Source organism: Pleurodeles waltl, chromosome 6, assembly GCF_031143425.1.
Source record: "Pleurodeles waltl isolate 20211129_DDA chromosome 6, aPleWal1.hap1.20221129, whole genome shotgun sequence".
NCBI classification, from domain to species: Eukaryota; Metazoa; Chordata; class Amphibia; order Caudata; family Salamandridae; genus Pleurodeles; species Pleurodeles waltl.
The window spans coordinates 722,210,872-722,238,142 of record NC_090445.1 but is presented as its reverse complement, the minus strand read 5'-3'; the positions used below and the strand labels follow the sequence as shown (position 1 = coordinate 722,238,142).

General features: G+C 47.4%; 1 protein-coding gene across 1 annotated transcript in view; it reads left to right on the top strand.

The window, feature by feature from the left end:
* Positions 1-6,134: 6,134 nt before the first annotated feature.
* Positions 6,135-27,271, top strand: part of BAG3 (BAG cochaperone 3) — a 63,289-nt gene continuing 42,152 nt past the window's right edge. Inside the window, exon 1 of the mRNA XM_069239236.1 lies at positions 6,135-6,439. Coding sequence (XP_069095337.1) covers positions 6,269-6,439 — 171 coding nt within the window. The 5' untranslated portion in view covers positions 6,135-6,268. The remainder of the gene's footprint in view (positions 6,440-27,271) is intronic.

Here is a 27,271-nt window from a genome sequence, read left to right as displayed (position 1 = left end):
TACTGCTCCTTTGTTGCGGAGAGGGTTAGATTTAGTTTTGGAACAAGACCTCCCTGGGAGTAAACAACCTGATCTCACTTTTTTGGCAGTCATTGTGCCTTTGCCAATGTCAATCTGCCCAGATGTTGCTTCACGCTTTCCCTAGGCACCGGTGTATTAGTCCGGGGATCAAATAAATCTACTAAAGAAGCTTAGGGTGTGAGTGACAGTCCGGCCAAAAGTAAGATGCACTGCTTTGAAGGGATTTGATTGTTGGAAGGTGGGTCATTACTTGTGTGGCCTGCACAAGTAATGGGTCCGCATGTGACCGCCACTGGGAACCAAACACACCATTGTATCGTTTGACTCTCATAGGGTAGCGTTGTAGAGCAGTCCAAAGCTTATTCAAGGGGGGGTGGTGTGGTCTAGTAATCCCCATTCACGAGCACACAAGCATGACTCTCAATAAGTGATTGTCCAGTCTGTGCTTTTCTTTTGATAAAGTAAAAGTACATTTATTACTCACACACACACTACTCAATACTCTGCACCAATCTACAAATATACATAAATGTGATGGAATCACTCTGGGAGGATATTGTGTAATCTCTCATGTCTCCTCCAAGGGAGGATATAATCCAACAACCCACATGGCAAAACAATCCCCGTTGTCCCCCTGCAACATTTGAACATTTGACAGTAATGTGGAATGAAAACCTACATCTGCAGTTAAGTACATCTATCTTGCCAAGAGATGGCTGTCAGTCTCATTATTGAAATTAGCACCAACAGGGAACATATAGAACCATATTCAAGGAATTTAACCATTAGGATTACTTTCAAATTACTCTTAATTGACCATCAATTAACAGTTTAATACACTGGGTAATACCAGCCTACACCTCTAGTAGACACAGTCCCACAAGCCACAACAAAAGTACACATAAGCTTGTGTTTTAACAACATGTAGAACCTTTGGGGGGGTTATCATTCCTTTGTCCCACCCTACCTAGGGTGGGGACACAAACTGCGTTAGGGGAGGCTGCGCTGCTCCTGCAGCTCCCCTTGTCCATGGGCATGGGTTTGGTGGTGGCCCCATCTCCCTGGGACCACCACAAGCTGGTTTAGGGGACTAAACCCCTGCTCATGTCCCGCAAAGCATGCTGGGGTGCCCGCATATGAGATGAGCGGCTCTCCCGCTGCGCCGGGTAGAGCCGCCGTGCCGGCAAAACTGAGGCTTCTTCCAGGGGGGTGCACGTCCCATCCAGACACCCCGACATGAGGTAAGTGCTCCCTTGTTGGAGGGCGGCGCAGGGAGTACACCCCTGGCCACCCCCGCCGACTCCCCGCACGGCCAGCACCTCTGTGTGATGCCACTGGAGCAGGCCTTCTCTGTGCTGCCTGGCCGCTCCAGCAGGCAGACACATGCAGGCTTGCGGCAATATGGGCTGCTTGGGGGAGTGCAACGGCACTCCCCCCTTCCTCCACGACCCCTGTGGGGCCCCGGGATGGGGTCCGGGGCACCTCCACACCTCCACGGGGAGCGCGACAGCACTCCCCGACGTCCTCCTCTACTTGGGGCCCCGGGATGGAGTCCGGGGCCCAATTACGACTCCACGGGAGCGTGATGGCGCTCCCCAACACCATCTTCCCTGTTGGGGCCCCGGTGGTGATTTTCACGGGACGGACTTGACTTTGGCTAGGGCCCCAGGTTGGGGTCTGGGGCCCCTCAGATCCATCTTCACGGAGAACACGACAGCGCTCCCCGGCTTCTTCGTTGGCCGGCCCCTCCACCGCCGGCTGCCATCTTGCGCACACCCCGGGGCACAGTCTGGAGCAGCGGCAGAGCCCCACGCGCTACGTCGCTGCTTCTCAAAAGGTCAAAGGTCACAATCCTTCTTCCCTGGATATCTTGGGCCCCCAAGGGCCGATTTTCATTATTCCGGTGTTGTTTCGCTCCTGGTGACAAGCCCTTGCCACCAAGAGCACTCTCCTTAGGTCTCCTGGCCTTGAAGGGTCCCAGGTCATAGGGAGCCAGTCCCACTGACTCCCTGCTCCAGCCTTTCCTCTGGGTGTCCTATTTTCCTTCTGGGAAGCGTGCTCTCCTTGCGCTAGCCCAGTCCTTCCCCCAACTAGTCCTCTGGAGGGGTAAGGGGACCAGCTTGCCTGGCCCTGGCATTCGTCTCGCTGGCCTGGAGTCCTTCAGAGGTAGAGTCCCTGCCCCAGGGGCAGTCAGGGGGTTCTTCCTTCCAGTTGTCCATGACGCCTGTCTGCAGCCCCAGTGTCCAGCAGTGAAGCACAGCGAAGAGAGAGAGATCTCCCTTTGCAGGACCTTTTAAGTGGGGGTGTAAGTGTCCAGCAGGTCTGCACCTCTGGCCTATCCAGATGTGCCACATCACTTCCTTGCCCCGTCTCCTCCTTCTTGCACGGTCTTCTGGGATAGCTCAAAATGGCATCCTCCAGGAGATAGTTGCCACATGTGCTCTGAAAGTCTCAGCCCCTCCTCACTGACATTCCTCGCAGGGCCTCTCCAGCCAGCTCCTGGCACGGAATGACAGCTGGCTGATTGATGCAAGGCCCTGCTGAAGCAACTGGACAGAGCAGTAATTGGCCCTAATCCTGAGCTGAGTCAGAGAAAGATGACATCCATGGATGACCCATAAGTTGTATATGCTCTTGTAACCTACTGCATCATTCGTTTCTTACAGGTTACAGTGTACTTTGGTGTGACTCTGGTCTCGGTGGACCCCAGAGAACTAGTGTTGCACCCTAGGCCCTCCTTTCCCATTGACATTTAATGGAGTATCCCCACAATGCAAATACCTTAAGCACACTAACATTGGCATTTAACTGAGTGTCCCTACAGTGAGAAGACAGTAAGCCCACTGACTCTCCCTCACATGTGTACACCCCTCTCATGAGACCTACTCCAGGTCACCACCCACTCTGTATAGTTCCTCCTGCACCAGGCTTACCTAAGCGCAGTTCTTGGGCTGCGCACACCAGGACTCCTCACCCCACACCCCTCACATGGGTGCACATGATCACATGTAACACGCCCAGGGCCCCCTGCCCTTGCTGCGCCACAGCAACCTTTCCTTAGCAAGGCGGCACTGGCGGTAAACACGAGCAGTCCATTGTACCATGAGTTTACTGTGCGTGAGTCCCGCATAGGAGGCTCCCTCACAGGAAAAGATCAAAAACCAGGTGGTCAAAAAGTGAAAAATCAGGGCAGACCTGATGGTCAGAACCGTCCTCTAACATTGATCAAGTGTATATTTACAGTACAGGTAGCGGTACCCTTTTCCCAAGTTAGAGCAGGCATAGATCTTGGCAAAGTGGAGGGGGACATGGAGGCAGAGGAAGAAAGGCAACAAGCCGCGCCTCAAGAGACCTGTGGCCGCTTCTATAGCACAGACACTGTTGTCCTCTCCTGTATGTTACCACCCCTGTGTCGCACTAGGAGCCCTGTGGACCACCTGAGGCTCCCAGCAGTCTTTTACCAATTTTCCCGAAGTGTTGAACGTGCTGCATGCGTCTTCTCTGATGGCGGGTCGCGCTAGATAGGGCTCCTTGATCACAGTTCACTTGGTCGCTTCGGAGGCAGGTTGTATGAAAGGTCAGAACTGCCCGATTCACTGGACCCAAGTGCGGCAGCCCCCAACAGTCTGAGACTCTGCTGCTAGGGGTTTGTGGCTTGAAGCTTGTGGACTGTGGCCTTCCAGCCCATGACCCGAGTTACTGCTCCTTTGAATTGCGGGCCATACTGGCAACAGGTCAGCTGCACAGCCTATGTAGCCTGCTCAGCACCCTCAGTAGAGGTCCATGCTGCGGTGGAGCCTGCCGCACGGTTGCCTGACCGCGGCCAAGCCCTGTTCGTTAGTTGCCTCCCAGCCTACGTCACTATGTCCTGTTGGGGCGGCTGCCTAGCAAGGCGCTGTGCGGTCAATTGCGCGGTCTGTGGCCTGCACGGTCCCCTTCAAAGGCAAAGGCTTGGATGCCGGAGGAGAGCCAGAGTGGTGGTGTCCTGCAGTCGTCCTGCTGGCGGAGGGTCGTCAAGGCCATCCGGCCTGTGACTCTGCGTCTCCTCTGCGTGGGTCAGTAATGGGGAGGGTAGAGGGATGCTGAGGGCAAGATAGCACCCGTACGGCTCCCACTCCTTCTGACCTCCACTTGATGCTGCCAATGGGGGGCGATCTGCAAGCAGCCTCCTGGCTCCTTGAACTGCAGATCTGCGGCTTCCCCTGCACAGGTGAGGCACAATAGCAGTGCAAAGGAATCCGGGGGCGGGAGGGCTGACGGGCAGCAGGCGAGCAGCCTCTGGGCACGGATGCGGCACAGTGGGGCCAAAGGGCGTCCGGCGACCAGCCTCCTGGCCGCTCAGATCCCGGCACCTGGTTACCATGGCTCCGCTCCAAAAAGCCAACAGGCTGCCGATGGGCAGCAACCTGTGATCATCTGGCGATCAGCCACCCGACGATTAGCCGGCTGACACCCGCTTTATGACTCTTGCAGCTCGCAGTGTCACAACGTCACAATGACGCACTCCACTACCAACGCAGGAGCCAGTAGCAGAAAGGATGGAGTGTGCGATGGTAACAACTTTATGCATTCATAGGCTTTTTGTCATCTGATAAAGTGCTGGGGTTGCACCTCCTGATGTATGATAGTGGGGTGCCTGAAACGCTGTGTTCAGTGCTTAATTTGAGCCGGTGGTTGCCGGTGGGGGGCAAAGGAAGTGCTTAATTTGTAAATAAAAAGGTCCCGGTGCTCAGAGCTCTCCTCTGAAACACGTGGCTTCTGCAGTTAAATGCGCACAGAATACTGAGGCAGCGTAATCCTGGAGCGATCTCGGGCCCCTTAATCCATTTATAGACACTCCCTGCCCCTTCAGCTCACTCTTGCAGCTTTCTGCTTTCTCCCACTGTGATGCCTTTCCGTTTTTCTCTTCCTCTGTCTTTCCCAAATGTGTATTTTGCTCGCAGCAAGTGGTTGAGGCAGTAGAATAAACAACAAACACAAAGTAAGCACTGGGCACTGGTACTTATTTTTGGGGACGGGCACTTATTTCAGCACATCAGGCATTTCCTGGGGCCAACACAATACAAATAAACACATTCAAAAGACGGAGGAAAAGAAACTACAAATCTGTCACCAAGGGTAAAGCAGACGTCTATAAGAGTGAAATAACGGGACAGGGAGTGCTTGGCGGTGAATTAAAGAGGCCTAAAGTGGATTCTGGACTGCGCCTCCCTTGCTATTCGTGTTACAGCGCCAGCCGTTGGTGTCTGAACAGCGCTTTGGGCACCGTCACTTATAACTTTACAAATAAAGTACTGCTGTATGTCTTCGGAATGTCTGTCTGCGTCGGGGTTTGGAGTGGGGTTCAGGGCAGAACCTGCGTACGTTCAGCTACAAGACGATGTCCCTCATCTTTAAAAGGCGGGCCAAGCATTGTCAACGCTGTAGACAACATATAGGTTTACTGCTGGGGCAGCCCTATCCGGTAACAAAAGGTATTTTTCTGGCGTTTTCTGGTAACAACACAACTAGTAGTAGCGCATTGAATCTGCTTACATCGACCGCCTTGAGTGCGCGCTGCTCTTGTTCTGTCTGTTCTTCCACAGGCTCTGTGGGATGTCTGCGGTCTTTGGCTTCTGTCCAAATAGACGCGAGTCTGTGTAGCGTGTGCTCCTTTCTGGCGTTCAGAGGCTAAACAAGGGCACACATTCAAATATAGATGACTGACAAATCTCCAACCCACCCACCATCCTTTCAACTCTCCTCCCTTTCTTTCCCCCTTCTTCTCCTCGCCCGTGTTCTTTCCTCTCCCTTCTTCTACGCGTCCCTGCCGCTTTTCCTTGTCCTTCTCTCTTCTCAGTCCGCCTCGCTTTCTTCCAATTCTTTCGATTCTTCTTAGCCAACGTGCTTTTTCTCACTCCCCTCCTTTTCCTAAGCTCCTCTCACTCGCTTTCTCCGCCCCTTCCTCGTGTCAAGCTCCACTGTTCCTCCTCCTCCTCTCCTTCTTTTCTCCTCCCCTGTCCATCGTCTTCATTCCCTTCCTCACTCCTACTGCGTCGCCCACCGCTCTGTTTCTCCTCTCCCTTTGGCTGCGCTATTCCCCTCCTATCATTGCCCTCCTCCCTATATGTCTCTTCCCTCCTCCCTTTTCCTCTTCTTCCGCCCTCCCACTCTTTCCCACCTCCCTCGGAAGCTCCCCCTTCTCCTCCGGGCTCTTCCAGAGGCTTCTAGTCTGGCCCGGGGTGATATTTAGGGAGAGCGGCGGCCCATGGAGCACCCTCAGCCAAGGAGGATGAGGAGCCCGCTGCAGGTCCCCGGGGGAGAGCCCCTGCCCCCCGGCTGGGAGATCAAGCTAGACCCTCACACCGGATGGCCCTTCTTCGTGGATCACAACAACCGGACGACCACCTGGAGCGACCCTCGCGGGGACCCTTCCAAGGTAGGGCAGGGGCTGGGGGGCACAGAAGGTACGGGCGGGGTGATACCACAGGAGCATGCGAGGTAGGGGGCAGGAGGAGACTGTCGGCCACCTGCAGTGTGCTGAAGGGAGGCGAGGCCACCCGGGCCGAGAAGGGAGCGCACACTACCTTAGAAGCCAAAGTGAGGGTCCACGGGCCGACCTCGTGGCGCCCTCCGCTGGAGGGCGGGCGCTGGAAGGCACACCGTCAGTGCTAGCCAGACACGGTTGGATCCAGACATCGCCTTCAGCGGTTTGTGCCCACTTTACCAGCGCAGCATTTTGTAAAAGAGTTTCCGATATTTTACAGTAATCAGACCCGTGTGAAACTTCAGGGGCCGGCGTAGTCTCTCTGGAGCAGTGTTAGTGACTGAGCCCCTGCTCCCCTCGCGGGGTTCCCTATTACTGCGTCACGGCTAACTGACAGCCCCTCCTGGCCCTGCCTCGACCCACTCCTGCCTGTGCCCCAGAGACGCTGCACTCGCTCTCGGTGTCCTTCCAGGCTCGAGCAGGGTGCCCTCTCCTACCGTCTCGAGTGCTCACACTGAGCGGCTCCATGTTTGCAACCAGAGCCGTCTGCTTTCCTTTGCCAGTCGGATAGCTCAGACTAGATTTGTTCTGTCCGGTAGAAATTTAGTGACGCTAATACTCGAATAAGAAGCATTAATTGACATTTTGCGCTCTAATCCCTATTGTCACCGGTTGTTGAAAGCCAGGCTTCTCTGGGTCTCTTGCTGTCACACCTGTCCCTTCCTGTACAGAGGGTAAAAACAAAATGACTGGCGCATTTTAGGGACGTGCGGCCATACCGATTCGGACACAGGTCATTTTAATTACAATCAGTGCTTTAAATGGGCCGGTACTGAGTACCGGCATTTTTTTTATTTCGAGAGGGAGAGTACCGGCACATCTCAAGAAAAACCTAATACTTTTAATTGTAGAGTAGTGGCACGTCTCAGAAACAAGCAGGTACTCTGGCACAGAGTACCTGCACTTTATTTTTTCCATTTCAAGCACTGATTATAATCCGATCTAAACTAAAAACAACGCATTTTCTGCCTCCATTGCTTTAGGTGTTAATAAACCTGAAATGACAACGACTACAGAGATAATCTAACCCCAACCCCACCCCCTCATTAGCCCCTTTCAACTGTGTAAACCCGTTGGCATGAGGATCACTATCCCCAGAATTTAGAGGTCCTCTCAAGTTAGCCTGGGCCGGCGCCTGGTACTCCAGGTTCCATTGTCTAGTTCTCCTGACCAGGACACCTCTCCAGATTTGTTATTCCACTTCTCTGGAGCTCCCCCATGATTTCCTGATGTGGCTGCCTTCCCTCTAATTCCTCCCTCTCGGCCTAGTTACAGAAATGTCCCCGAGTGAATCAAACATGTCCCTCCCTGCTAAAACTCGGCGATGTCCCAAGGTAGGAAGGATCATAATTGTTGGGGTACATCACTTGGGACAGGTCTCGTTCGGACGAATTGTGATGTAGTCGATACTTTCCACCTTACAATTGTGTGTGGCTGGCGGACGGGTGTCCTTTGTGGGGCCCTGGGGGATTCTGGCTGTCTTGTTATGGCGGGGGTAAAAGTGGGCGGAGTCTGAGGTTTCTGACTGTCCCGTCTAGAAGATGCCTCTTTCTGGATGCCACTGTACATGTAGGATTTTGTTTGGTTTATAAGGTGGTGGGGGTCCGAGAAGGGGGCACATGTTCGTCCTTTATTTCAGACTTAAAATGTGATAGGAATGTAATCTTGGATTGAAGGTGGGAGTCTAATCACAGCTTCGACTTTGACCCACTGTACTTTATCATTCTAGGTATAATATTTAGGTTTGTATAATATTTTGAAGGGGCCAGCCTGCGTGGGCGCACATACCATAAAGGATTCGTGTTGTGGGGACTGCGTGGGTAGGCACTGGGACTTTGCAAAAGTAGAGTAAAATTGGGCACTCCTTCTAGGACTGAAGGTAAGGCAGGGAGACATGGCACTGATCTTGCGTGTTGGGTTCCAATCGCCAGATGAACCCCCTCACCCCACATTGGTTAATAGGCCCCACTCCCACAAGACTGCCTGTGTGTGGGTGTTTTGTTTCTGCCAGTAAGACATCTTATGACCTCTCTGCTCAGGTATTGATGAGCTTACAGGAATACTCCAAGATCACAACCCCATTGTGTCCAAATATTGCACTGCACGCGTTACAGGTGAGTGTACACGAAGGGATCTGTGCGTAACTCACAAATCATAGGTGCCTTTCTCCTGCTGCCGGTAAGAGAAGTGACGTTGCCTTGGGTAATAGTGACACTGGTTACTCACTGGCTAGTCAAAGCCGAAGCTTCCAGGCAGCAAGCATAGAGGGCAAAATACCAAGAAATGAATAGCCATAAGCACTTCAGCGTATCCAGCCTTGTAAACAGAAAGATTGTGCTGTGCTCACAAGTAATTGGAGCAGCTGGGCGTGTGCGGGGCTTTGCTGAGTGGGTGTGGTAGAGGAGCTGGTGGATGGCAGAGTCCAGTATGTCCTACAAATATCTCTGACCCTTTGGAACAAGGATTGACTTCAGTCTTAAAATAGAACATTGTCATATTTTCTTTAATTCGCTGTGCATCTGAATGGTAAACACTGTGCTTCTCCAAACAGAACCTATTGATGGCGAAAGCACAATCGGAACTCATTCTACTTGGGGAGTGTGGAGGAGGAAGTTTAGAAATGCATATTTTCCCATAGTAACAGGCTTATAAAGGTGACAACTAAGAACTAAATATTTTTCACGGTAACTGGCAGCAAAGTGGGGTGGGTTGAATATGGGATGAGGGATAGCACCTGAACATATTGCGGTGTGTCATCAGAGACCTTCTAATCTGTTGCTGCTGCAGTTGGAAAATAATTCTAGCAAAATTCATGATGACGCTGAAAACTGATGTACACAAAGTCGATAACCAATCGTACCTGGTGAAATGTTTGTCTGGACTGGCATTTCCCTGGCACCAGTCAAACATAAAGAGGAGGCTACATGACAGTATTAATGTGGAAGAACTTGAAAGTCTTATTCGGGATACCGAAGGCATAGGGGCCTTGATGCAAATACTAAAGAAACTAGGCCCAAGCATACTGCAACAATAAGCGGGATAGATGCTTTATTTCACACGGATATTTAAGGCAGATTGGGCAGATTTACTGGGAAGGTGTGAGGTTTGGAGACAAGAGTTGGTGCGGTCTAAGGCAATGTTAGGATATTTGTCCTAAGCTGACCCGGAGGCTGGAATTGAAATTCACTCAAAGACCGAAAAAGACAGCAGACCTAAACAAGCATTGCTGAAGTAACATTGTCAGCATAGTTGGCTTGAGAGGTCACTGAAGTCCTCAAAGTAGTGGAGTGTCAGGAAGCATTCAGTGCACAACCCTTGAACCAGCCCGAATTTTTAATCTATTAATTTCTTGTGTGAAAGTGTACACACTCCTGGGCTTTCACCACACACTTTCTTTTCCTTATATTGGTCTTTGTTTATTTAGCATTTGGAGCACAGCACAAAACCTTTGTTGGCCATGTCAGAGCTCTCCCAGAGCAGGTACACTGTAAGAAGGGGAACACCAAGAGTCCAGCCGAAGAAGGATGGACCTTATACCGATATCTTAAAGTGGCAATCCCTGCTTGCATGGAGTACACTTGTGAGCGATACATCCTAGTGCAGTTTTCAAGCATTTACTAGTGTGCATGAAGTTCTGGTTTGCGTTCAGTGCACTGCACAGCCTAGGACTCCTTACTCCCAGGTTCTGCCTTTCTGTTTTAGCCATTTTAAGCTTCACTGAGTGACACTGACACTCAGTGTGTGGTGGGTGGATACCTTTTCCTGTTAGATTCAGAGTGGATGCTAGCTTTTGTAGATATCCATTGCCCTTATGGGTACCCGGGGTCGCTTTCTGGGTTGATTTTATGCGGTCACACTTTCTCTGTTTCACTTACATTTTATCTGCTCGGGTTCGAAGTCATTTTAACGAGTCGAAGCCGGGAGCCCAGAATGAATTATTTGGCAGTAGTCTGAATGTGCCATCACCGAGGCCATCCTCAGTTGCGGCCAGTTCTCTGAATAGAGGAAGGGTATTTTCCAGAGTAGGGAATCCTGGAAGTTGACGACAAACATCGTGGCTTTTGATGTCAACAGAGTGACATTACAAGACCGTAGCCAATGAGGGGTCAGCAAAAGGCACAGCTCTGTAGCCGCAGTCTCTGAATGCACTGGAGCTGAAAAGATAGACCGCAGTTCCGCTTCAAAAACAGCTACAATTTTTCCAAAATGTGCATCAGGTTTAATTTAAAAGAAGGTTTGCAAAGCAGCGCATAGAAGTTACGCCTAGCATTGAAGGAGCCGGTGCCCCTAGCGTGGCCTTCTAGAATAGTCTTCCGCTGAGTGAGCAAGCTCTAGTTCACGCGTGCAATGGACATTTAAATCAAATCAAATCATTAGCATTCATAAAGCGCGCTACTCACCCGTGCGGGTCTCAAGGCGCTAGGGGCAAAGGGGGTGGTTATCGCTGCTCGAACAGCCAGGTCTTTAGGACTCTCCGGAAAGCGGAGTGGTCCTGGGTGGTCCTGAGGCTGGTGGGGAGGGAGTTCCAGGTCTTGGCCGCCAGGAAGGAGAAAGATCTCCCACCCGCCGTGGAGCGTCGGATGCGAGGGATGTCGGCGAGTGCGAGGCCAGAGGAGCGGAGGGGGCGGGTGGGGACGTAGAAGTTGAGGCGTCTGTTGAGGTATTCCGGTCCCTTGTCGTGGAGGGCTTTGTGTGCGTGGGTGAGAAGTCGGAAGGTGATCCTTTTGCTGACTGGGAGCCAATGCAGGTGTCTCAGGTGTGCGGAGATGTGGCTGCTGCGGGGTACGTCGAGGATGAGGCGGGCCGAGGCGTTTTGAATGCGTTGTAGGCGATTTTGGAGTTTGGCTGTGGTCCCAGCGTAGAGGGTGTTGCCGTAGTCCAGGCGGCTCGTGACGAGGGCGTGGGTCACGGTTTTTCTGGTGTCGGCGGGGATCCAGCGGAAGATCTTGCGGAGCATGCGGAGGGTGAGGAAGCAGGCGGAGGACACGGTGTTGACTTGCTTGGTCATGGTGAGAAGAGGGTCCAAGATGAAGCCGAGGTTGCGGGCGTGGTCTGCGGGGGTCGGTGCGGTGCCGAGGGCCGTGGGCCACCAGGAGTCGTCCCAGGCGGACGGGGTGTTGCCGAGGATGAGGACTTTCGTTTTTTCAGAGTTCAGCTTTAGGCGTTGAATGCTGTTTGTTCGCAGCTGTACATCACATGCTTTGGTTTTTGGTGGCTCTGTAAAGAAGCCCCCCAGCAGTCAGAGTACTTCCTGCAGGCAGGCGTTTCTCCCACCTAAACCGGAACACGCTGTTTACTCATCTTTGGGTGAAGATCGGAGCTTGGGCAAAACAATCACCTACTTCCTGTCATCCCAGAGAAAGGAAGCAGCTCTTCAGCAGGTGTGGGCGGCTGTTCGAGGAAGTATTGCCAGGACACAGAAGAGACTAAAGGTAGACTGTCTATAAAGAAGTAGGTGCCAGGGGTGGTGCCAGTGAATGGCTGGCACTTGGTAGAATTGTGTCCGCTACACGTCACTGGCGAGGAGGTGGGCCCCTGTAATGCCTGTCGGAAGGGAGGCTGTCGCGAGGGAGGTTCCTTCAGCTCGGTGAACGTGAGACTTTAGCTAAGTCGGTCCCTGTAACGAGAATTTTCAGTGAAAGACTCAGGTCTGAGGAAAGTTGTTCCTATTAATAGTGATGACGGCTGGTTGATGCCAGAGAGGATGTGTCGTGGGCAGTCGCGCTTTCTGTCAGGAAGCCAGAGAATAGAGGCGCAGTAAAGCAGAGGAGATATCAGAAGGGTTGGCTATTTCAAAAAGTGAAATGCTGTGGAATGAAATCATTTTCACCAAAAGTCGGGGCAGAAAGGAGCCGCGTAATTTTAAGTATCAGCATGAAGGTTTAAAGAAAGCCGAGCCTCGGTAGATGAAACAGCATACACCTGACATGCCACCACTCAGTACACCACTAACTGCGATTTTTTAAAGAAAACACCCCATGAAAAACCAGCCTTAAAGTAATTCACCTCTGGTTTTCTTGTGAAGCGAAAGGGTTCAGGCCCTCAGGGATGACTGTCAATGATAAAGGAAATAATGTTATGCCTGCAACAAAAACGACAGCCCCCCTTCCAGCTAAGAAAACTTTAATAGAGTTAAATGAAAATGCATGTTTTCAGCAATATGGGCTTTAGATTTGAGAAAGGTTAGAAAAATGACTGTGGCTGAGTGGGGCTCTGTCGGGCCGCGTAACTGTCAGTTGTGGAAGATGGAGCCTTGATACTCTAAGGACAAGCTTGGTACCAAATCCTAAAATGATCCTATGCTTTACTGGTCCAAAGTGTGGCTAGAGCAGAATTTGAACAAAGAGACACTTTGAAAGCTACTGCAGTTACAGCAGGCATACTAATATTTTCCACCCTCTGGTGACATTTATAACAAGCATTCCCAATGGCAATAGGTCCAGTTTTAAAGGAATGCTGTGTGAAAATAGCACGGGGATGGATATGTATTTGTGTAGAACTAAAGGACAGTAGAATATTATTAATGTAGGCTAAAAGACGAGGAGAAAGTTGAACTTTCAAGCCAGACCTAAACATCTATGTAGGTTAATGACTGTTGTTCCATCTGTGATGCTGCCAAAGAAAAGCAACATAAATTGTTTTAATGCTTTAATAGCATTACAGTACCATGTGTGTGCCCCTGAAAGTGCAGCTGGATAAATAAACAAAATGATCACAGCTGTGTGGAAGACAAGAACTTTTTATGGAAGCACACAACTTCTGCCCAATCATAACATACTCCTGGCGCCCAACAAGTGGTTGGAGCCAAAGCCCCTTTCTAGTAATGCTCACATCATTTATGGTCTGGTTACAGATGTGCTGTCAATCCAGACCATAAATATGGAGACGTGATATTATTGAAATATCTGAATGAGGAATCAAGCGAGTCCTGGCCTTTATTTTCTGATGTGGTGTAGCTGTAATTTCCCCCTCGCTGGCTAGATCTCTGTTTCCTAACATTAGTTTTGTAAATTCTTTGACCCTGTATATGCTGTGTATATATACTGCAAATTATTTATCAGAAAAACATTTAGGAGGGTACTGGATGCCTGAAAAAGTTCCTGAACATTTGTGCAAGAGGAGAAGAGTTCTTGGGGCTGGATGGATAAGTTAAGAGGGTGTGATGTGCTGTTGGTGACACTGTAGACCACGTGTAAGGTCAATGTGGAAATGAGAAAGTATAAATTATAATCTAAATTGCTCTTAATAAGCCATATGAATGGATAACAATATTTTCCTGATATGTGAGGGAAGATCAAATCTGCTAATTTCAATCTGATTATTGTTATGCTGACAAGAGTCTATATTCCTAGGTAAGAAAGGTGATGTTATTGGAGGGGACCCCGTAAAATGCCACACCGCATACATTTGTATGTTGCCCATTATTCATAAATGTTTTACAGGTAGTATTCCCCTGAGGAAATACAAATAAAACAACAAAAACTTTAAAGGCACAGTTAGCAACTCTGCGAGGTTTGAAAGGTTAGGTTATGTTTTGTTAAATGGGTGATTTTTATCTTTGTCTAAATCCAAAATGATGCAACCGAAAACAAATAGATTTATTAGCAGCGTTTAATATTCCCATAGCTTAGTTCCATGCCTTTGTCTGTTCAAAATTTGCACAGGAAATGCAAAACAACTCTTCTAGCAGAGGGAATGGGTTATTTGTATGGTCACTTTAACTCCGATATACCGATTGCCCAAATGTTTAGTAACGGGCACTTAAAGATGATCTATAGATTTAATACATGCTTGATATTTTGAATTGTTGTTTGAGTTCCAGGTTTTTAAATGCAGAGACAGTGACCATACTTATTTAAAAATAATGTTACATATTCTGGAACCGTAAGTGCATGAAAAAGTAATACATCTGAGGATTGATTTAAAAAGGCGTTTGACTAAGTGGATAAAAGCAATTGCAAAATTTATTGTGCCTTCAGATTCATTTATCATCTGATAATTTGGCTGATCCAATGAGTGACACAACCTGTGGATATGATAGGGTAATAAAATAATTGGTCTACTGAAATGGTTGTAAATATAAGTGGAGGTGGTATGAGTCACTTTGCCTATTTTAAAAAAGTCAATTAAGAAAGTAATTGTGGGAAAACTAGAAGTCGGGGATGATCAAATTAAGAACATTCATAGATTTAAGAGGAAGGAATTTAAATAAGTTTTGGAAAAAAGTCTTAACATTTAATCCGACATCATGTTAGGAATAAATATTGGCAGCCTTTATGTCCAAAGATACTGGGAAATATTAGAAAATAATGCAGCATGGGATAGTTAGACAACACGTTTCTATTGTATGTATAGTTTCAGAAAAAATCCTGGGCAATTCATATGGAAGAAATATATAGCAATGGATATTTAGAACCACTAATAGAGGAGTATATTTGTGATGAAGAGACATTGGCCATGCTTTTAGAAATTGTTATAAAGAACACACCTTCCTACATACATTTATCACATGCTGCTGGTCTTAATAATCTCCCTGTTGTTAATATAAAATTCAGCTTCGATTAGTGGGCAAGTATGTTTACCCGTGCCTTTAAATGGTTTACATTTAAGGTTTATTCCCTACTACGTGGAAGTGTGTGATGATAAAATCCCTCTTTAAGAAGGGAGATCTTTTCATTCCAAAAAATATTAAATTAGTTTAATTGATGTGGGTGTAAAAATGTACACCAAAATCTTGCTCTATGCTTTTAGAAATTGGATTGATCAGAAGGAACTAATTTCAGTGGAGCAAGTGCGTTTTAAAGAAGAGCATCCAAGAATTAACAGTTGTGTTAGCCTGTGGTGTTTGGCTGAGATTGGTAGAAACTACAGGAAGCTTAATCTGTTGTTTATTCGACTTGCGAGCTGCACTGAGTTCTGTCTGGTTTGAGTTGTTATGGGAGAAACTAAGACAAAGGAAAATCCATGAATAGTATTATTAATATTATAGGAACTTCACAAGAAAAACTGGGTAAATGTTGGGACTGATCTGGAAGGTACCTTGTCCAGGAAAATTCCCATAAAGAATGGATTACGTCAAGGGCGAATAATCACCCCTGCTTTATTTGCTCTACTTTCGGTAGAGTTACCACACACCCTATCGCAGACATCTTCTTATTCCCTGAAGATAGGAGGTACCCATGTACCACGTCTTTCCTTATGCAGCTTAAACTAATAAGGCGATATAGAGAGCAAGAAACCTCAAGCTTTATCAAGGGTTGTTGAGTTGTCGGCCTCTGGAAATGTATAAAAGATTTTGGTGGGCCATCTTTTACCCGGTATTAAGTGCCTTCAAAGCTATGCTGCACCCACAGATTTTACCTGGGGCTGAAATGTTCAGCCTCAGTGGGAATCTTTTGTGGGATAGAAAAGAAGATCAATGTTTAAAACATTTGTTAGGTTTACATAAGACAGCGATGCTCTAAGCTGTCATTTTAGAAACCAGTGAAACGGCCTGAAATATACTATAGTTTAACAACCTCTATGTTTCAAGCTTCTGACTACCATCCCAAATAAAACCCGCTAAACTACATTTACATGAAATAGCATAGAGTGAACTTAATTGAGCTAAGAGAGGTAAGGAAGCAATTTGACATCATTAAAAGTTATGTCATTTTTGACCCTCATGATCTGGCTGCCCCACGTATCTGGTCTGAAAACGAATTTCGATCCTCGGTTGCATATGAAGCAAGAATAAGTGATTTAAAGTACTTGGATACAAACAATTATATAATATCATATACGATGCTGTGGATAGAGGATTTCATGTATCATTATATTACCCTTTTCACGATTCCAGAGATGAAACATATTGTTTTTTAAGCTAGAATTTGTCTCAGCCTCTTTTATGTACATGCTGAGTTCACGAGGTTAATAAAAGGAAATGAGGGTCTCTGCTGTTGTATTTTACGTGTAAAATTAAGTATGGTATAGGTTCGCAATTGGAAGGAGAGAAAGTATTATAGGATATGCGGTGACGTGCTCTGGAAAAGTTGATTTTAGTTGTAGAATTGTTTTAATGGCAATATTTATTTGCATTTTATATTGAAGTGAACGGCAATTGCTGGTTTATATTAGTCCTAATAAACAAAAAATGCACTACAATTTTTTGCCAAAATGTCTTCTATTGTAAAAATGCAACCTCAAGCTTGTTAGTTCAGCTAAGATCAAATAACATATCAAGTTTACCGTTCAGATGTAAATGACTGAAAATAAGAGCATTTCTATAGACGGCCAGAGTCTGATCTCAGTTTTCAGGTGGAATATACCGAATACATTTTCTTCTGAAAGTTTGACCTATTCCATGCATGGCATAACATTTTAACTCAGTTGTCTAAACTCTACCAGTCAAAAGAGTTTTCGGTGGGCTGGAGGTTTGTGCTTCCTCGTTTAGCTTACAGCAGAATGCATGCCAATACGTCCTGTGCTTGCTGGACAAAACAGGACAGTGCTGGTGAAGACCCCTGTAAACTTTGTGAGCGTAATCTGGTTTAGAAAGAACTATGCCTCTTACCACCGAGGTTCTTTGTGGAAATGTTAGATATAGAAATGGTCTCCCAAAGGATGTGGTCACCAAGGACTCTTGCTACTTTTCTTTACAATTTATTGTTTTCAGCTGTGTTAGTTTAATTTGATCAACGGAGTAAATTAGGGATAAAATGAAATTTTCAAATCAAAACCCAAGACTGGACACCAGTTAGTTCATAGACAGCATGAGTCATCTGATGAGCTTGCATAGGGAACAAAGGTTGCAATTACTGGTTTTATCAGTTGAAATTTGGCATTACCTTGACATTCCCTATAGAGGAGCACACCAGGATTTCAGGACATGATGAGCTGGGAGGGGTAAGCCCCAGGCAGGAAGCCATAAATTAGTATACTGGTACACCGACAACACCTTAATTTTAGTAGCATTACTTTAAATGTATTGTTCTACATCCAGGGGTTGGTTTTCATTCCACAAGCATGCATTACAAACTCAGAGTAGAGAGGACCAAATTCTGCGAACGCAGTAGAGCAACTATACCTGTGATGATCTGAACAGGGATTTTTCTTCTGCATATGATAACACCAGCATATTCTACGGGGAAGGGTTTACCCATAGGGAAATTACTTTGGCAGATGGGAAGCAGAATCATGGTGAAATAAATTGAGTAGCTAATGATCAAATAATTTTTTCAGATGGGGAAAAGAGCATTTCAACCAAAGGCCCCTTGTTCCAAGTACTACGTAACTGAGGGGTAGGGTGAGCAGTGAGTGAGTGCCTACCCACTCCAGTGTAAGTTCCAGCGTATTTGTGGGTCCTCACCATGCTTTTGGCAGCTACATCAGGTCTATCAATGAGGACTTTATTGTTTAAGGAGAGAGGGTTTAGTGTGTTCTTTGGATAGTGATTTGACAAAGTCTACTCAGTTTGGCATACTAAATTGAGTCAACTCTGCCACATCCAAATCGGTGACCTACAGGTTCAACATGCATCGCTACAATAGCTTGCCAGATTTCAAATAAATTTACTTGCAGTTGATCACAAAGCTCTGCAGGAGATGTGTTCCCCTGCTGCGCAATCTACCCAGTGATAATACGCTTACCTCTGCAGCAGCTGCTTAGACCTTTTTGGCTATCCATGTTACTCTGTTACCTGTAACAGATGCAATAGCCCGGTCACCTTTCTCACTGGGCTCTAATGTGACTTTCAGGTTGTAAAAGTGAGTCTGAATCTGGTGCCTTAGCCTACTGAACACCAGACAACATTTGTAAGAATGGGGCCTGGGGTAGTAGTTACTGGAAATGTCATAAAGAAAGGTGGTTGGGAGTTTGAAAAATCTAAATTGGGCTTGAACCAGTTTTGGTGCTTTTTGGTCACATGTCTTTGAAAGGACAGAGATAATTCTTCAAAAATGAAGTCCAAAACGCTAGGTCCCTCTCCAGGCATGATTAGATTTTTGCTGTGAGGAAGGAGGTGATGGCAAAGACTGTACAAAACACAAAATAATATTAAAAAGAGATGAATCGAAAGTTCCTTTGAGCACCGTTATGTCTTAGCCTATAAGCTGCTTAGCCATACAATGGCAAGCAGTATTATGTTGAGGTAATGCAAAAGATGGAAAAGACGTATCGTCCATCAGCAGAAAGTCTATCGCTGGGAAAAAACTCCGATACGGTCCAATGTTTTTAACATCCAATTATTCGAAAATTTCAGCATGCATTCCTCCATTATTAAAGTCGACGCGTTTCTGCCTTTATAAATCTGGCCTCCTCAGGACAACACGAACAGTGCCTTAGTGGTATGTTATTGCTGCAGATAGCGCTCACATAATGACTGCATCACTGGGTGTTTTGTACAGTCTTTTGTAAAGCACTTTTATTTTTGATATGTAACAATTTTTTGTTTGTATTATTTATTTGTTGTTTATAAGGTATCGTTATTTGTCACACAGTTGTTAGAGTGTGACCTGTAGACACTAAGCTTAATCTAGTTTAATTGACTTACTTTGAATAAAGAAATGTATTTTCCCAGTGAATAATTTACATTTTCTCTGAGTTATTTGGTTTTGTATTTATCCCTACTGGATTCTTGTATTTTGCCTTTGAGCATTCTGCCATGAGCACACCTTAGGTACTGCCTGCTAGGAATTATTTTACACATCTCTCTTTTACCTCTGTTCCCACTGGTTCACTGAAAATGGCAACTTCAAGCCTGCTACTCACACATCTGACGAATGCAGCCTTCAGCCCCTCATGCCAGTTTCACTGATGAAGTACGTGGACATCACTAGGCTTCTTGTTGTTCCAGAAGGTCACTAGACTCTCTTCACCTAAACAAAAGTGCAAACGTTATGCAGAGTTCACCGGGGTTCAACTGAAACTGTTGCACAAAGAGTATTATACAAAAACCTGACTGTTAAAGATGGGAAAATAATTGATCTGTGGAGAGTGGTAAGATAAGAGACTTTCACCATACAGTCTGGTCATGCCTGAAACCATAGCTGCTAAACCTCACAGCCTAATGGACACTTTACTTGAGATGCCAGCAGCCTAGGGCGTGGCACCTTCTACCGCCAAACTCCCACCTTACCCATTTGTGGCCCCATGTAAAAAAAAAAAAAACATGACCCTCCCCTATGTATCAATACTGTCACACTTATTTATTTGTTTAGGGTCCTTGTAAAGCATTGCACACTGCTACAGTTGATCCTCCTTACAGCAGTAAGCAGCGGGTTGGCGGGGGGAAAGCCATCAACTGTAGCATTAAACATGGTGGTGTTTATTAACATGGCCAGTTGAAACTGTGCTTTGCAGGTGCCCTGCAGTGATAGAAGGTAATAACACCTCAGAGGAAAAGGTGACTTGCATGAATATTACCCCCTCTTTTCGAAATTACAAATGCTAGGTGAGATCCGCTAGAGCAGAAGAGATGTGCCTTCAGGTCTCCCTGGTATTTTTAAGTCCTCCTGAAATACGAGATGTGTTGTGCATCTAATCTGCTTCCCCCTACTATGCGCTACTGTCAATGCTTTTACAAAGCTAGGTTTGTGCTTTGAAACCCTCCACAATAAAACATAAAACTGCAACAGCATGACTGGTCTACTGAAGACCCAGTACTGCTTCCAACCAAACATTAATGTTTCATCAAAGTTTGCCCTCACTTGATATAACAAACGCTTAGGTAGGGGACAAGTGTAAGTGAGGGACATTGATTGGCCAGTCACTTGTGTCAGAGCCTGACAAAGTTTGGTGGACGGGTACTGTAGGAAGCTGGTTCTGTATATACTATATCAAAATGACATATAGGGGGTGATTCTAACTTCGGCGGGCGGCGGAGGCCGCCCGCCGAAGTTCCCCCACCAAAATACCGCTCCGCGGTCGAAAGACCGCTGAGGGTATTTTGGGATTTGCCCTGGGCTGGCGGGCGGCCGCCAAAAGGCCGCCCGCCAGCCCAGGGCAAATCAACCTTCCTACTAAGATGCCGGCTCAGAATTGAGCCGGCGGAGTGGGAAGGTGCGACGGGTGCAGTTGCACCCGTCGCGTATTTCAGTGTCTGCTAGACAGACACTGAAATACTTTGTGGGGCCCTCTTACGGGGGCCCCTGCCGTGCCCATGCCATTGGCATGGGCACGGCAGGGGCCCCCAGGGGCCCCGCGGCACCCCCTACCGCCATCCTGTTCCTGGCGGGCGAACCGCCAGGAACAGGATGGCGGTAGGGGGTGTCAGAATCCCCCATGGCGGCGCAGCAAGCTGCGCCGCCATGGGGGATTCTAAGGGCAGCGGGAGACCGCCGGTTTACCCTTTCTGACCGCGGCCAAACCGCCGCGGTCAGAATGCCCTGCGGGGCACCGCCGGTCTGTCGGCGGTGCTCCCGCCGACCCTGGCCCCGGCGGTCTGAGACCGCCGGGGTTAGAATGAGGGCCATAGTGTGCACAGAGTCCAGGGTTTCCCCAGAGGGTTGACAGAGGCAATAATAGATAGTACTAATGCTCTATTTGTGGTAGTGTGGTCGAGCAGTTAGGCTTATCAGAGGATAGTGTTAAGCATTTGTTGTACACACACAAGCAATAGAAGAAACACACACTCAATGACAACTCCAGACCAATAGGTTTTTATAAAGAAAAATATATTTTGTTAATTTATTTCTAGAACCGCAATATTCAGTTTGCAGGTAAGTACATAAAATGAATGGTACTTTGCTTAGGTAAGTTCAGGACTTTGAATTAAATTGACAGTACATATAGTTTTCTTTAAAATGTCGAAAGGCTATTCTAAAAGTAGACCGTGCAATTTTCAACAGTTCCTGGGGGAGGAAAGCAAAGTACAGTTTTCGAGGTAAGTAACAAACTTAAAGGGTTAGTCTCAGAAGCATAGGTAGCCCAGCACCAACAACACGGGACCGGTTAGGTGCAGAGGTCAAACAGGAGCCAAAATAACCTGGGCCCCTATGGAGATCGGGGGTACTCCAGTTCCGGTCTGCTTGCAGGTAAGTACCAGTCTTGTTGTAGGGGGCACCAATCCTACACCGTCAGCGGCACAGGGGCGGCCGGGTTCAGGGTGCATACAGGGCATCGGGTTTCCAATGAAACTCTATGAGGGGACCCCGGGGATCACTTAGGGGCTGCAGGCAAGGCACAGCAGGGCTCCTCGGGCAAGCCACCGACTGGATAGAGAGGAGGGCCACCTGCTGGCCATTACTGCACCGGTGGTCGGTTTCTCTCTAGTCTGGGAGCTGCAGGTGCAGTGCTTCTCCAGGTGTTGGATATGTTTGTCCTGCGCAGTCGTGGCCAGGAGGGTCCTCGGGATTCCATCTGCAAGCGTTGTGGAGGGGTGGAGAGGTCAGGCCAGGGTGGACACTCGGTCGGAATCGCCTGGGGATTCTCCCTGGATAGATGGGCCACCTGGACACAGCCTCTGGGCATCAGGGGCAGAGTGGTTAGGACTGATGCATTTGGAGTAAGATGGAAGTCCTTAGAAGCAGAGTCTTCTGCTCTTCTTTTGTAGACATTTCTGCTGACGTCGGGAGTTCTTGGTCCTTCTGGGTGCAGGGCAGTCCTCTGTAATCGGACAGGGGTTGCTGGTCCCGCTGGGTGAGTCGCTGTTGGTTTGCTGGTTCTCTGAAGAAGGAGACAGGCCGGTAGGGCTGGGGCCAAAGCAGTTTTCATCTCCTTTTCTCTCTCTATTCGGTTTCCGCTTAACAGTCCTTCTTCTTGTAGGTCGCCAGGAATCTGGTGAGCTGGGTTCAGGGAGGCCCCTAAATACTAAATATAGGGCCATTTTAGGGGTCAGAGTGCAGTAGCCAATGGCTACTGTCCCTGAGGGTGGCTACAACCTCCTTGTGCTCACTCCCTTTGGGAGGGGGCAAATTCCTAACCCTATTGGTCCCTGTCCTCCAAACTAAGATGAAGGATTCTGCCCAGAGGGGGTCACTTCAGCTCTGAACACCTTAGGGGTGGTCCTGGCTTTGGTGGTGACTCCTCCTTGTTTTCCCTATCTCCACTAGCTGGAGTGCCCTGGGGCATTGTAACGCGAGGCCTGAGCCTTTGAGGCTCACCGCCAGGTGTTACAGTTCTTGCAAGGGGGAGGTGTGAAACACCTTGGCCCAGGACAAGCTTTGTTTCTGACCACAGGTTGCACAAAGGCACTCACCCCATTTGGTCAGAAACTCGTCTGAAAGTGGCACGCTGGCACAGACCGGTCAGTCCTACACTAGCAGTTTGGCTAACATACAGGGGGCATCTCTAAGATGCCCTCTGTGGGTATTTTTTCATAAATCCCACAATGGCTTCAGTGTGGGTTTATTGTCCTGAGAAGTTAGATACCAAACTTCTTAGTATTCAGTAAGGCCATTATGGAGCTGTGGAGTTTGTGATGACAAACTCCCAGACCATATGCTTAATATGGCTACACTGCACTTACAATGCCTAAGAATTGACTTCAACACTGTAGGGGCATATTGCTCATGCAGCTGTGTCCTCATCTGTGGTATAGTGCACCCTTCCTTAGGGCTGGAAAGCCTGCTAGAGGGGTGACTGACCTATGCCACAGGCAGTGGTTTGTGGGGATGGCCCCCTGAGGGGAGTGCCAAGTCGACTTTGTCTTTTCTCCACACCAGCACACACAAGGCAGGGCAGTGCGCATGTGCTGAGTGAGGAGTCCCTTAGGGTGGCATAATACATGCTGCAGCCCCTAGAAACCTTCCCTGGCTACAGGGCCCTTGGTACCAGGGGTACCTCTTGCTAGGGTCCTATCTGTGTGCCAGGGCTGTGCCAATTGTGGAAACAAAGGTACAGTTTTAGGGAAAGAACACTGGTGCTGGGGCCTGATAAGCAGAGTCCTAGCACACTTGCAATCAAGTTTGGCATCAACACTAGGCAAAAGGTGGGGGGTAACGATGCCAACAGTGGCATTTTCCTACAGGTACTCCATCCTAAGTGTGAAAGACATCCCTTGTGCGACATTACCAGTGGGTGATTACACAGAAAGGAGTGCTAAAATGAGAGAAAGAAACGTTTTGTGAAAGTTGACAGCTGAAAATCACCTATGCGCACAGCTCACACTTAGTCTGACTTCCTGCCCAGGAGACACCTCTTCAGAAATAAAGAATGGCTGGAGTTCAGTTTTCTCTTGTGTCACACCGTACCATACCGAGGCTGAACGCACACGCATGCATTTATGCATCTACAGCCCACTGTGCTATGGTTCTTGATAAGGAATCCTTGCTGTGTCCACAGAGTTCCATTAAACTTTGGTCTAATCATGCTGCACACTAACAAGAGTTAGATTTACAGTCTTGTACCACTCATCATGCACGACTTAATTAGATCTGCTAAGAAGGAAGCCAGAAATAGCAAGTATTGTCAAAGCTAAAATGTCTGACCTTAGCAAGCTGACGTGATGAGAAATTTTAAAAAATAATTTCGTGCATATGCCACAAAAATTAAAACAATAAAAAAAAGAAAAAATCTCGCTGCCTGAATGTGCGGCCATGTGTTTGCAGTAAAAAAAAAAAATTACCCTAGCAAGCACGTAGAACTGGTCTAGAAAATACACTAAAACACGAAAACGAATTGGGAAATGTCACCATTTTTAATTGTCGTAAAGTTGTCCTTTTAGGGGAATTTGTCATATCTATTTATCCGGTTAAGTGATCTAGTTTGACAAAAAGCCAATGTGGTCTTAAAGCTCAGACCTGTTAACTTTACTGTTTTTAAAGTACAATTCGTTTGAACCTTGTATTACACATTCGGTTGTATGTGCTTTAATAAAACAATTACTCAGTAGAGTACCAGTTCTGTTAAATTATTTCACCTAACGTTTTTAATTGACATTTTCAAGATGAATGGCATTTAACATTTGAAAAAAAAAATTAAGAGTGCCTTTCTCGAAATTTCTTATTAAAGTATACATTTAATTACCCTTGAAAATATGTTACACATATTTTCCAAAGACCATTTTCTCTCCTTCATGACCCTTAACCTTCCCATGTCCTGTCCCTGGGCAACGTTTTACTTTTTAATGTCTGGCTTTTGAGAAAAAGGTTATCTGTTTCAAGAGGTTATTGTTTTTAAAAAAAAATCACATATAATATGTATTCGTAGAGGAGCTTTTGTTCATTGGCCTGTATCCATTAGTCTGTTAAATAGCAGTTCACATGTTGCTTCCACTGACCACAGCACACAGCATGGGATAAAGTATCAGCCCGTTTTGCCTGCTGGCTCCCTGCACTTTGAGTGACTGCACAAAGCCTGCGATCCTTGTTGACCTCTGCCTAAAAATAGTTCCTTTTCTCTTGGTGCCAACACTGATTCAGGTTTTATTTAAATAACAGTTATTTATTTTGCCTGTAATTTGGGTTCCCAGTTTGATGGTGATTTATCTTCTGACTCCTTTTTTAAATTGTAGTTAAATGTGTTCCAGAATCCCTTTTAAAGCTGCTGTTAAGACATTGAAACATTGTAGCTGCCTGTATCTGAGTGCTTGGTTAGTTGATGACTTCTTGCCTTCTACACAAATACTATGTCACAAGTGATAGGCGTATTATTTAAAAACGTTATTAGTAAACCTGCCACATAGACGAATGTTTTTTAAATGTAATTTTTTTTATTGCAAGTCTGCGGTCGCCATTATAGGTGGCAGAATGTTTTCCTTTCCGTTTTGTGACGTGTGCGATAAAAAAATAACAATCATTTCAGCAGGTTGCTAAGGCCACATCTTTTGTCTTTGTCAATGCTTGTTCTAAATTGCTGTTAACGTGGGTTGTATCTTGAGTTACTCTTCCCTCTTCCCGTTGCTTGTTTTTGATTCTCCCATGTTTCTTCTCTCTTCCTCTCTTCCCTGTTCTCTCCCTGTTTTTATGAGGTGGGGGTTCTAACCTTCTTTCACCCATTTGTAAAAAGGGTTTATTTATTTTCCTCCTCCTCTGCTCCTCCCTTCCCCACCTTCTTGTGTGTGTGGGCGGGGGTACACCTTCAGGGCATTCTTGGCTCCTCTTAACCCCTTCCTGCCTCCCTCTACTTTTGTCTATTCGCCTCTGTTTAAGCTTTGGAATTAAACAAGGATTCACTTTGAAGTCTCACAGCTTTTTTTTCCTTTGAATTTTTTTTTTCGTTGGTGCTTTTATGTTAGTTTAGTGAACATGGATTGTCTTCTATTATTTTTGCTGTTCTTTAAATGTTCGTACTATGCTGGTAATATTTTATATGCTTATAGTTGTGTTGAAGGCTCTGGGGGTTCTCGCCATGATGAGACTGTCTTGTAGTATTTATTTTCCATTTCCCTTTGGCAATGGTTCACATAAAGTGCAGCATTTTAACTGCAGCAAATGGTGGTTTGCGCGCACAATTTCCTTTCCCCTGGCGTGGACGTGATACTCGACTGGAAAGTGCTGATGTTTTGGGCTTGTTTCCCCAAAGCTCTACTTCCAGTCAGCATCTGGCCCTGGTGGAATGTTGGAAGAGGAATGTGGGGAGGGGCTGGGTTGCTTGGCCTTATCTTGGGCAGTGGTACAGCAGCGCCGGCCGAGGGAGGGGGTGCGCAAGGAGTATCTGTCTGTACTTGATGCCACACCATCTCTATTTTAGTGACCAGACTTTCAGGAAGTTAGATAACGCATGGCGTGTTCCCTGTTAGGTGTATTTGGCCCTGTCCCATTGTTTTGCTTGCCTTTCGGTGCATGTGATTTCAAATTTTAACTACAGAAGGACGGTGCCACAAAAACAGAACTGGCTGGACTCCTGACACCTGACGAGAGCAACTTGAGATTTCTGCCACTGCGTGCTCTGCAGGTGGCGGGCAGGGTCGTTGGAGAAGAGGCCTTTGTTACACAGCGCTAGACAGGGGCTCTGTCGTGAGGAAGGTGTGCCGCAGGGCAGGTCCGGGCTCTGGGACAGGCTGGCTCTCTTGTGGATACAGGGGCGAGAGGTGGAAGATGCTGTTATGGGAAAGGAACGAGACCCTGAAAAGATGAAGAGGCAACACCAGTGTAGTGGAATGGCAGGATGTGAGCTGTGTTGCAGCAGAACCTCTGAGGGAGATGGGCCAGATTTTGGGGAGCTGGACTGTTGATTTTTTTAAGAGAGGGGACTCTTTGTGTTGCTGTATGTTCGTGGGGGGGCTGTTGTAGATTTCGTTTGGAAGAGCCCGAAGTTGAGACCTGAGCAGTTCCATTTGGGCAGGGGGGTCGGCACTGTTAGAAAGACCATCACAGTTAAAATCAAACCGTGTGGGATTGCGACGTTTCTTTTTCTGTGCGTCCTTGTAGGAGGAGGGCCGGAGCTGTCGCAGCGGTGTGACATGGCGGCTGACAGTGAACACGTGTTCCCTGTTCTGAAAGGCCAGCAGACCTGGCTCTCGGTGACGGCCCCCTGACGCTTCCTGGCAGCAGCTGCCTCCCCCAGCTGTCAAGTGGGGAAGGCGGGAGGGGCGTTTGTGGCGGAGGTCTCCTCGGAGCTGATGAAATGCTACACTATGGTGGCACATTCGGACTGGCCGACTCTGCGGCCTCGCGGATGCCACTGCGTTCAGAGCCTAAGTACTTCATACCGCCGGTTCTCCACGGCATGCTGGTGCGACATTCTTCAGCCACCTTCACAGTTATGTGACGCAGGGGCTCACAAATGACCACTAGATGACGAGCATTCTGACGCAGGAGTAGGTATTTTTCAAGGATTATTCATTGTTTTCCGTGCTGGATTTCG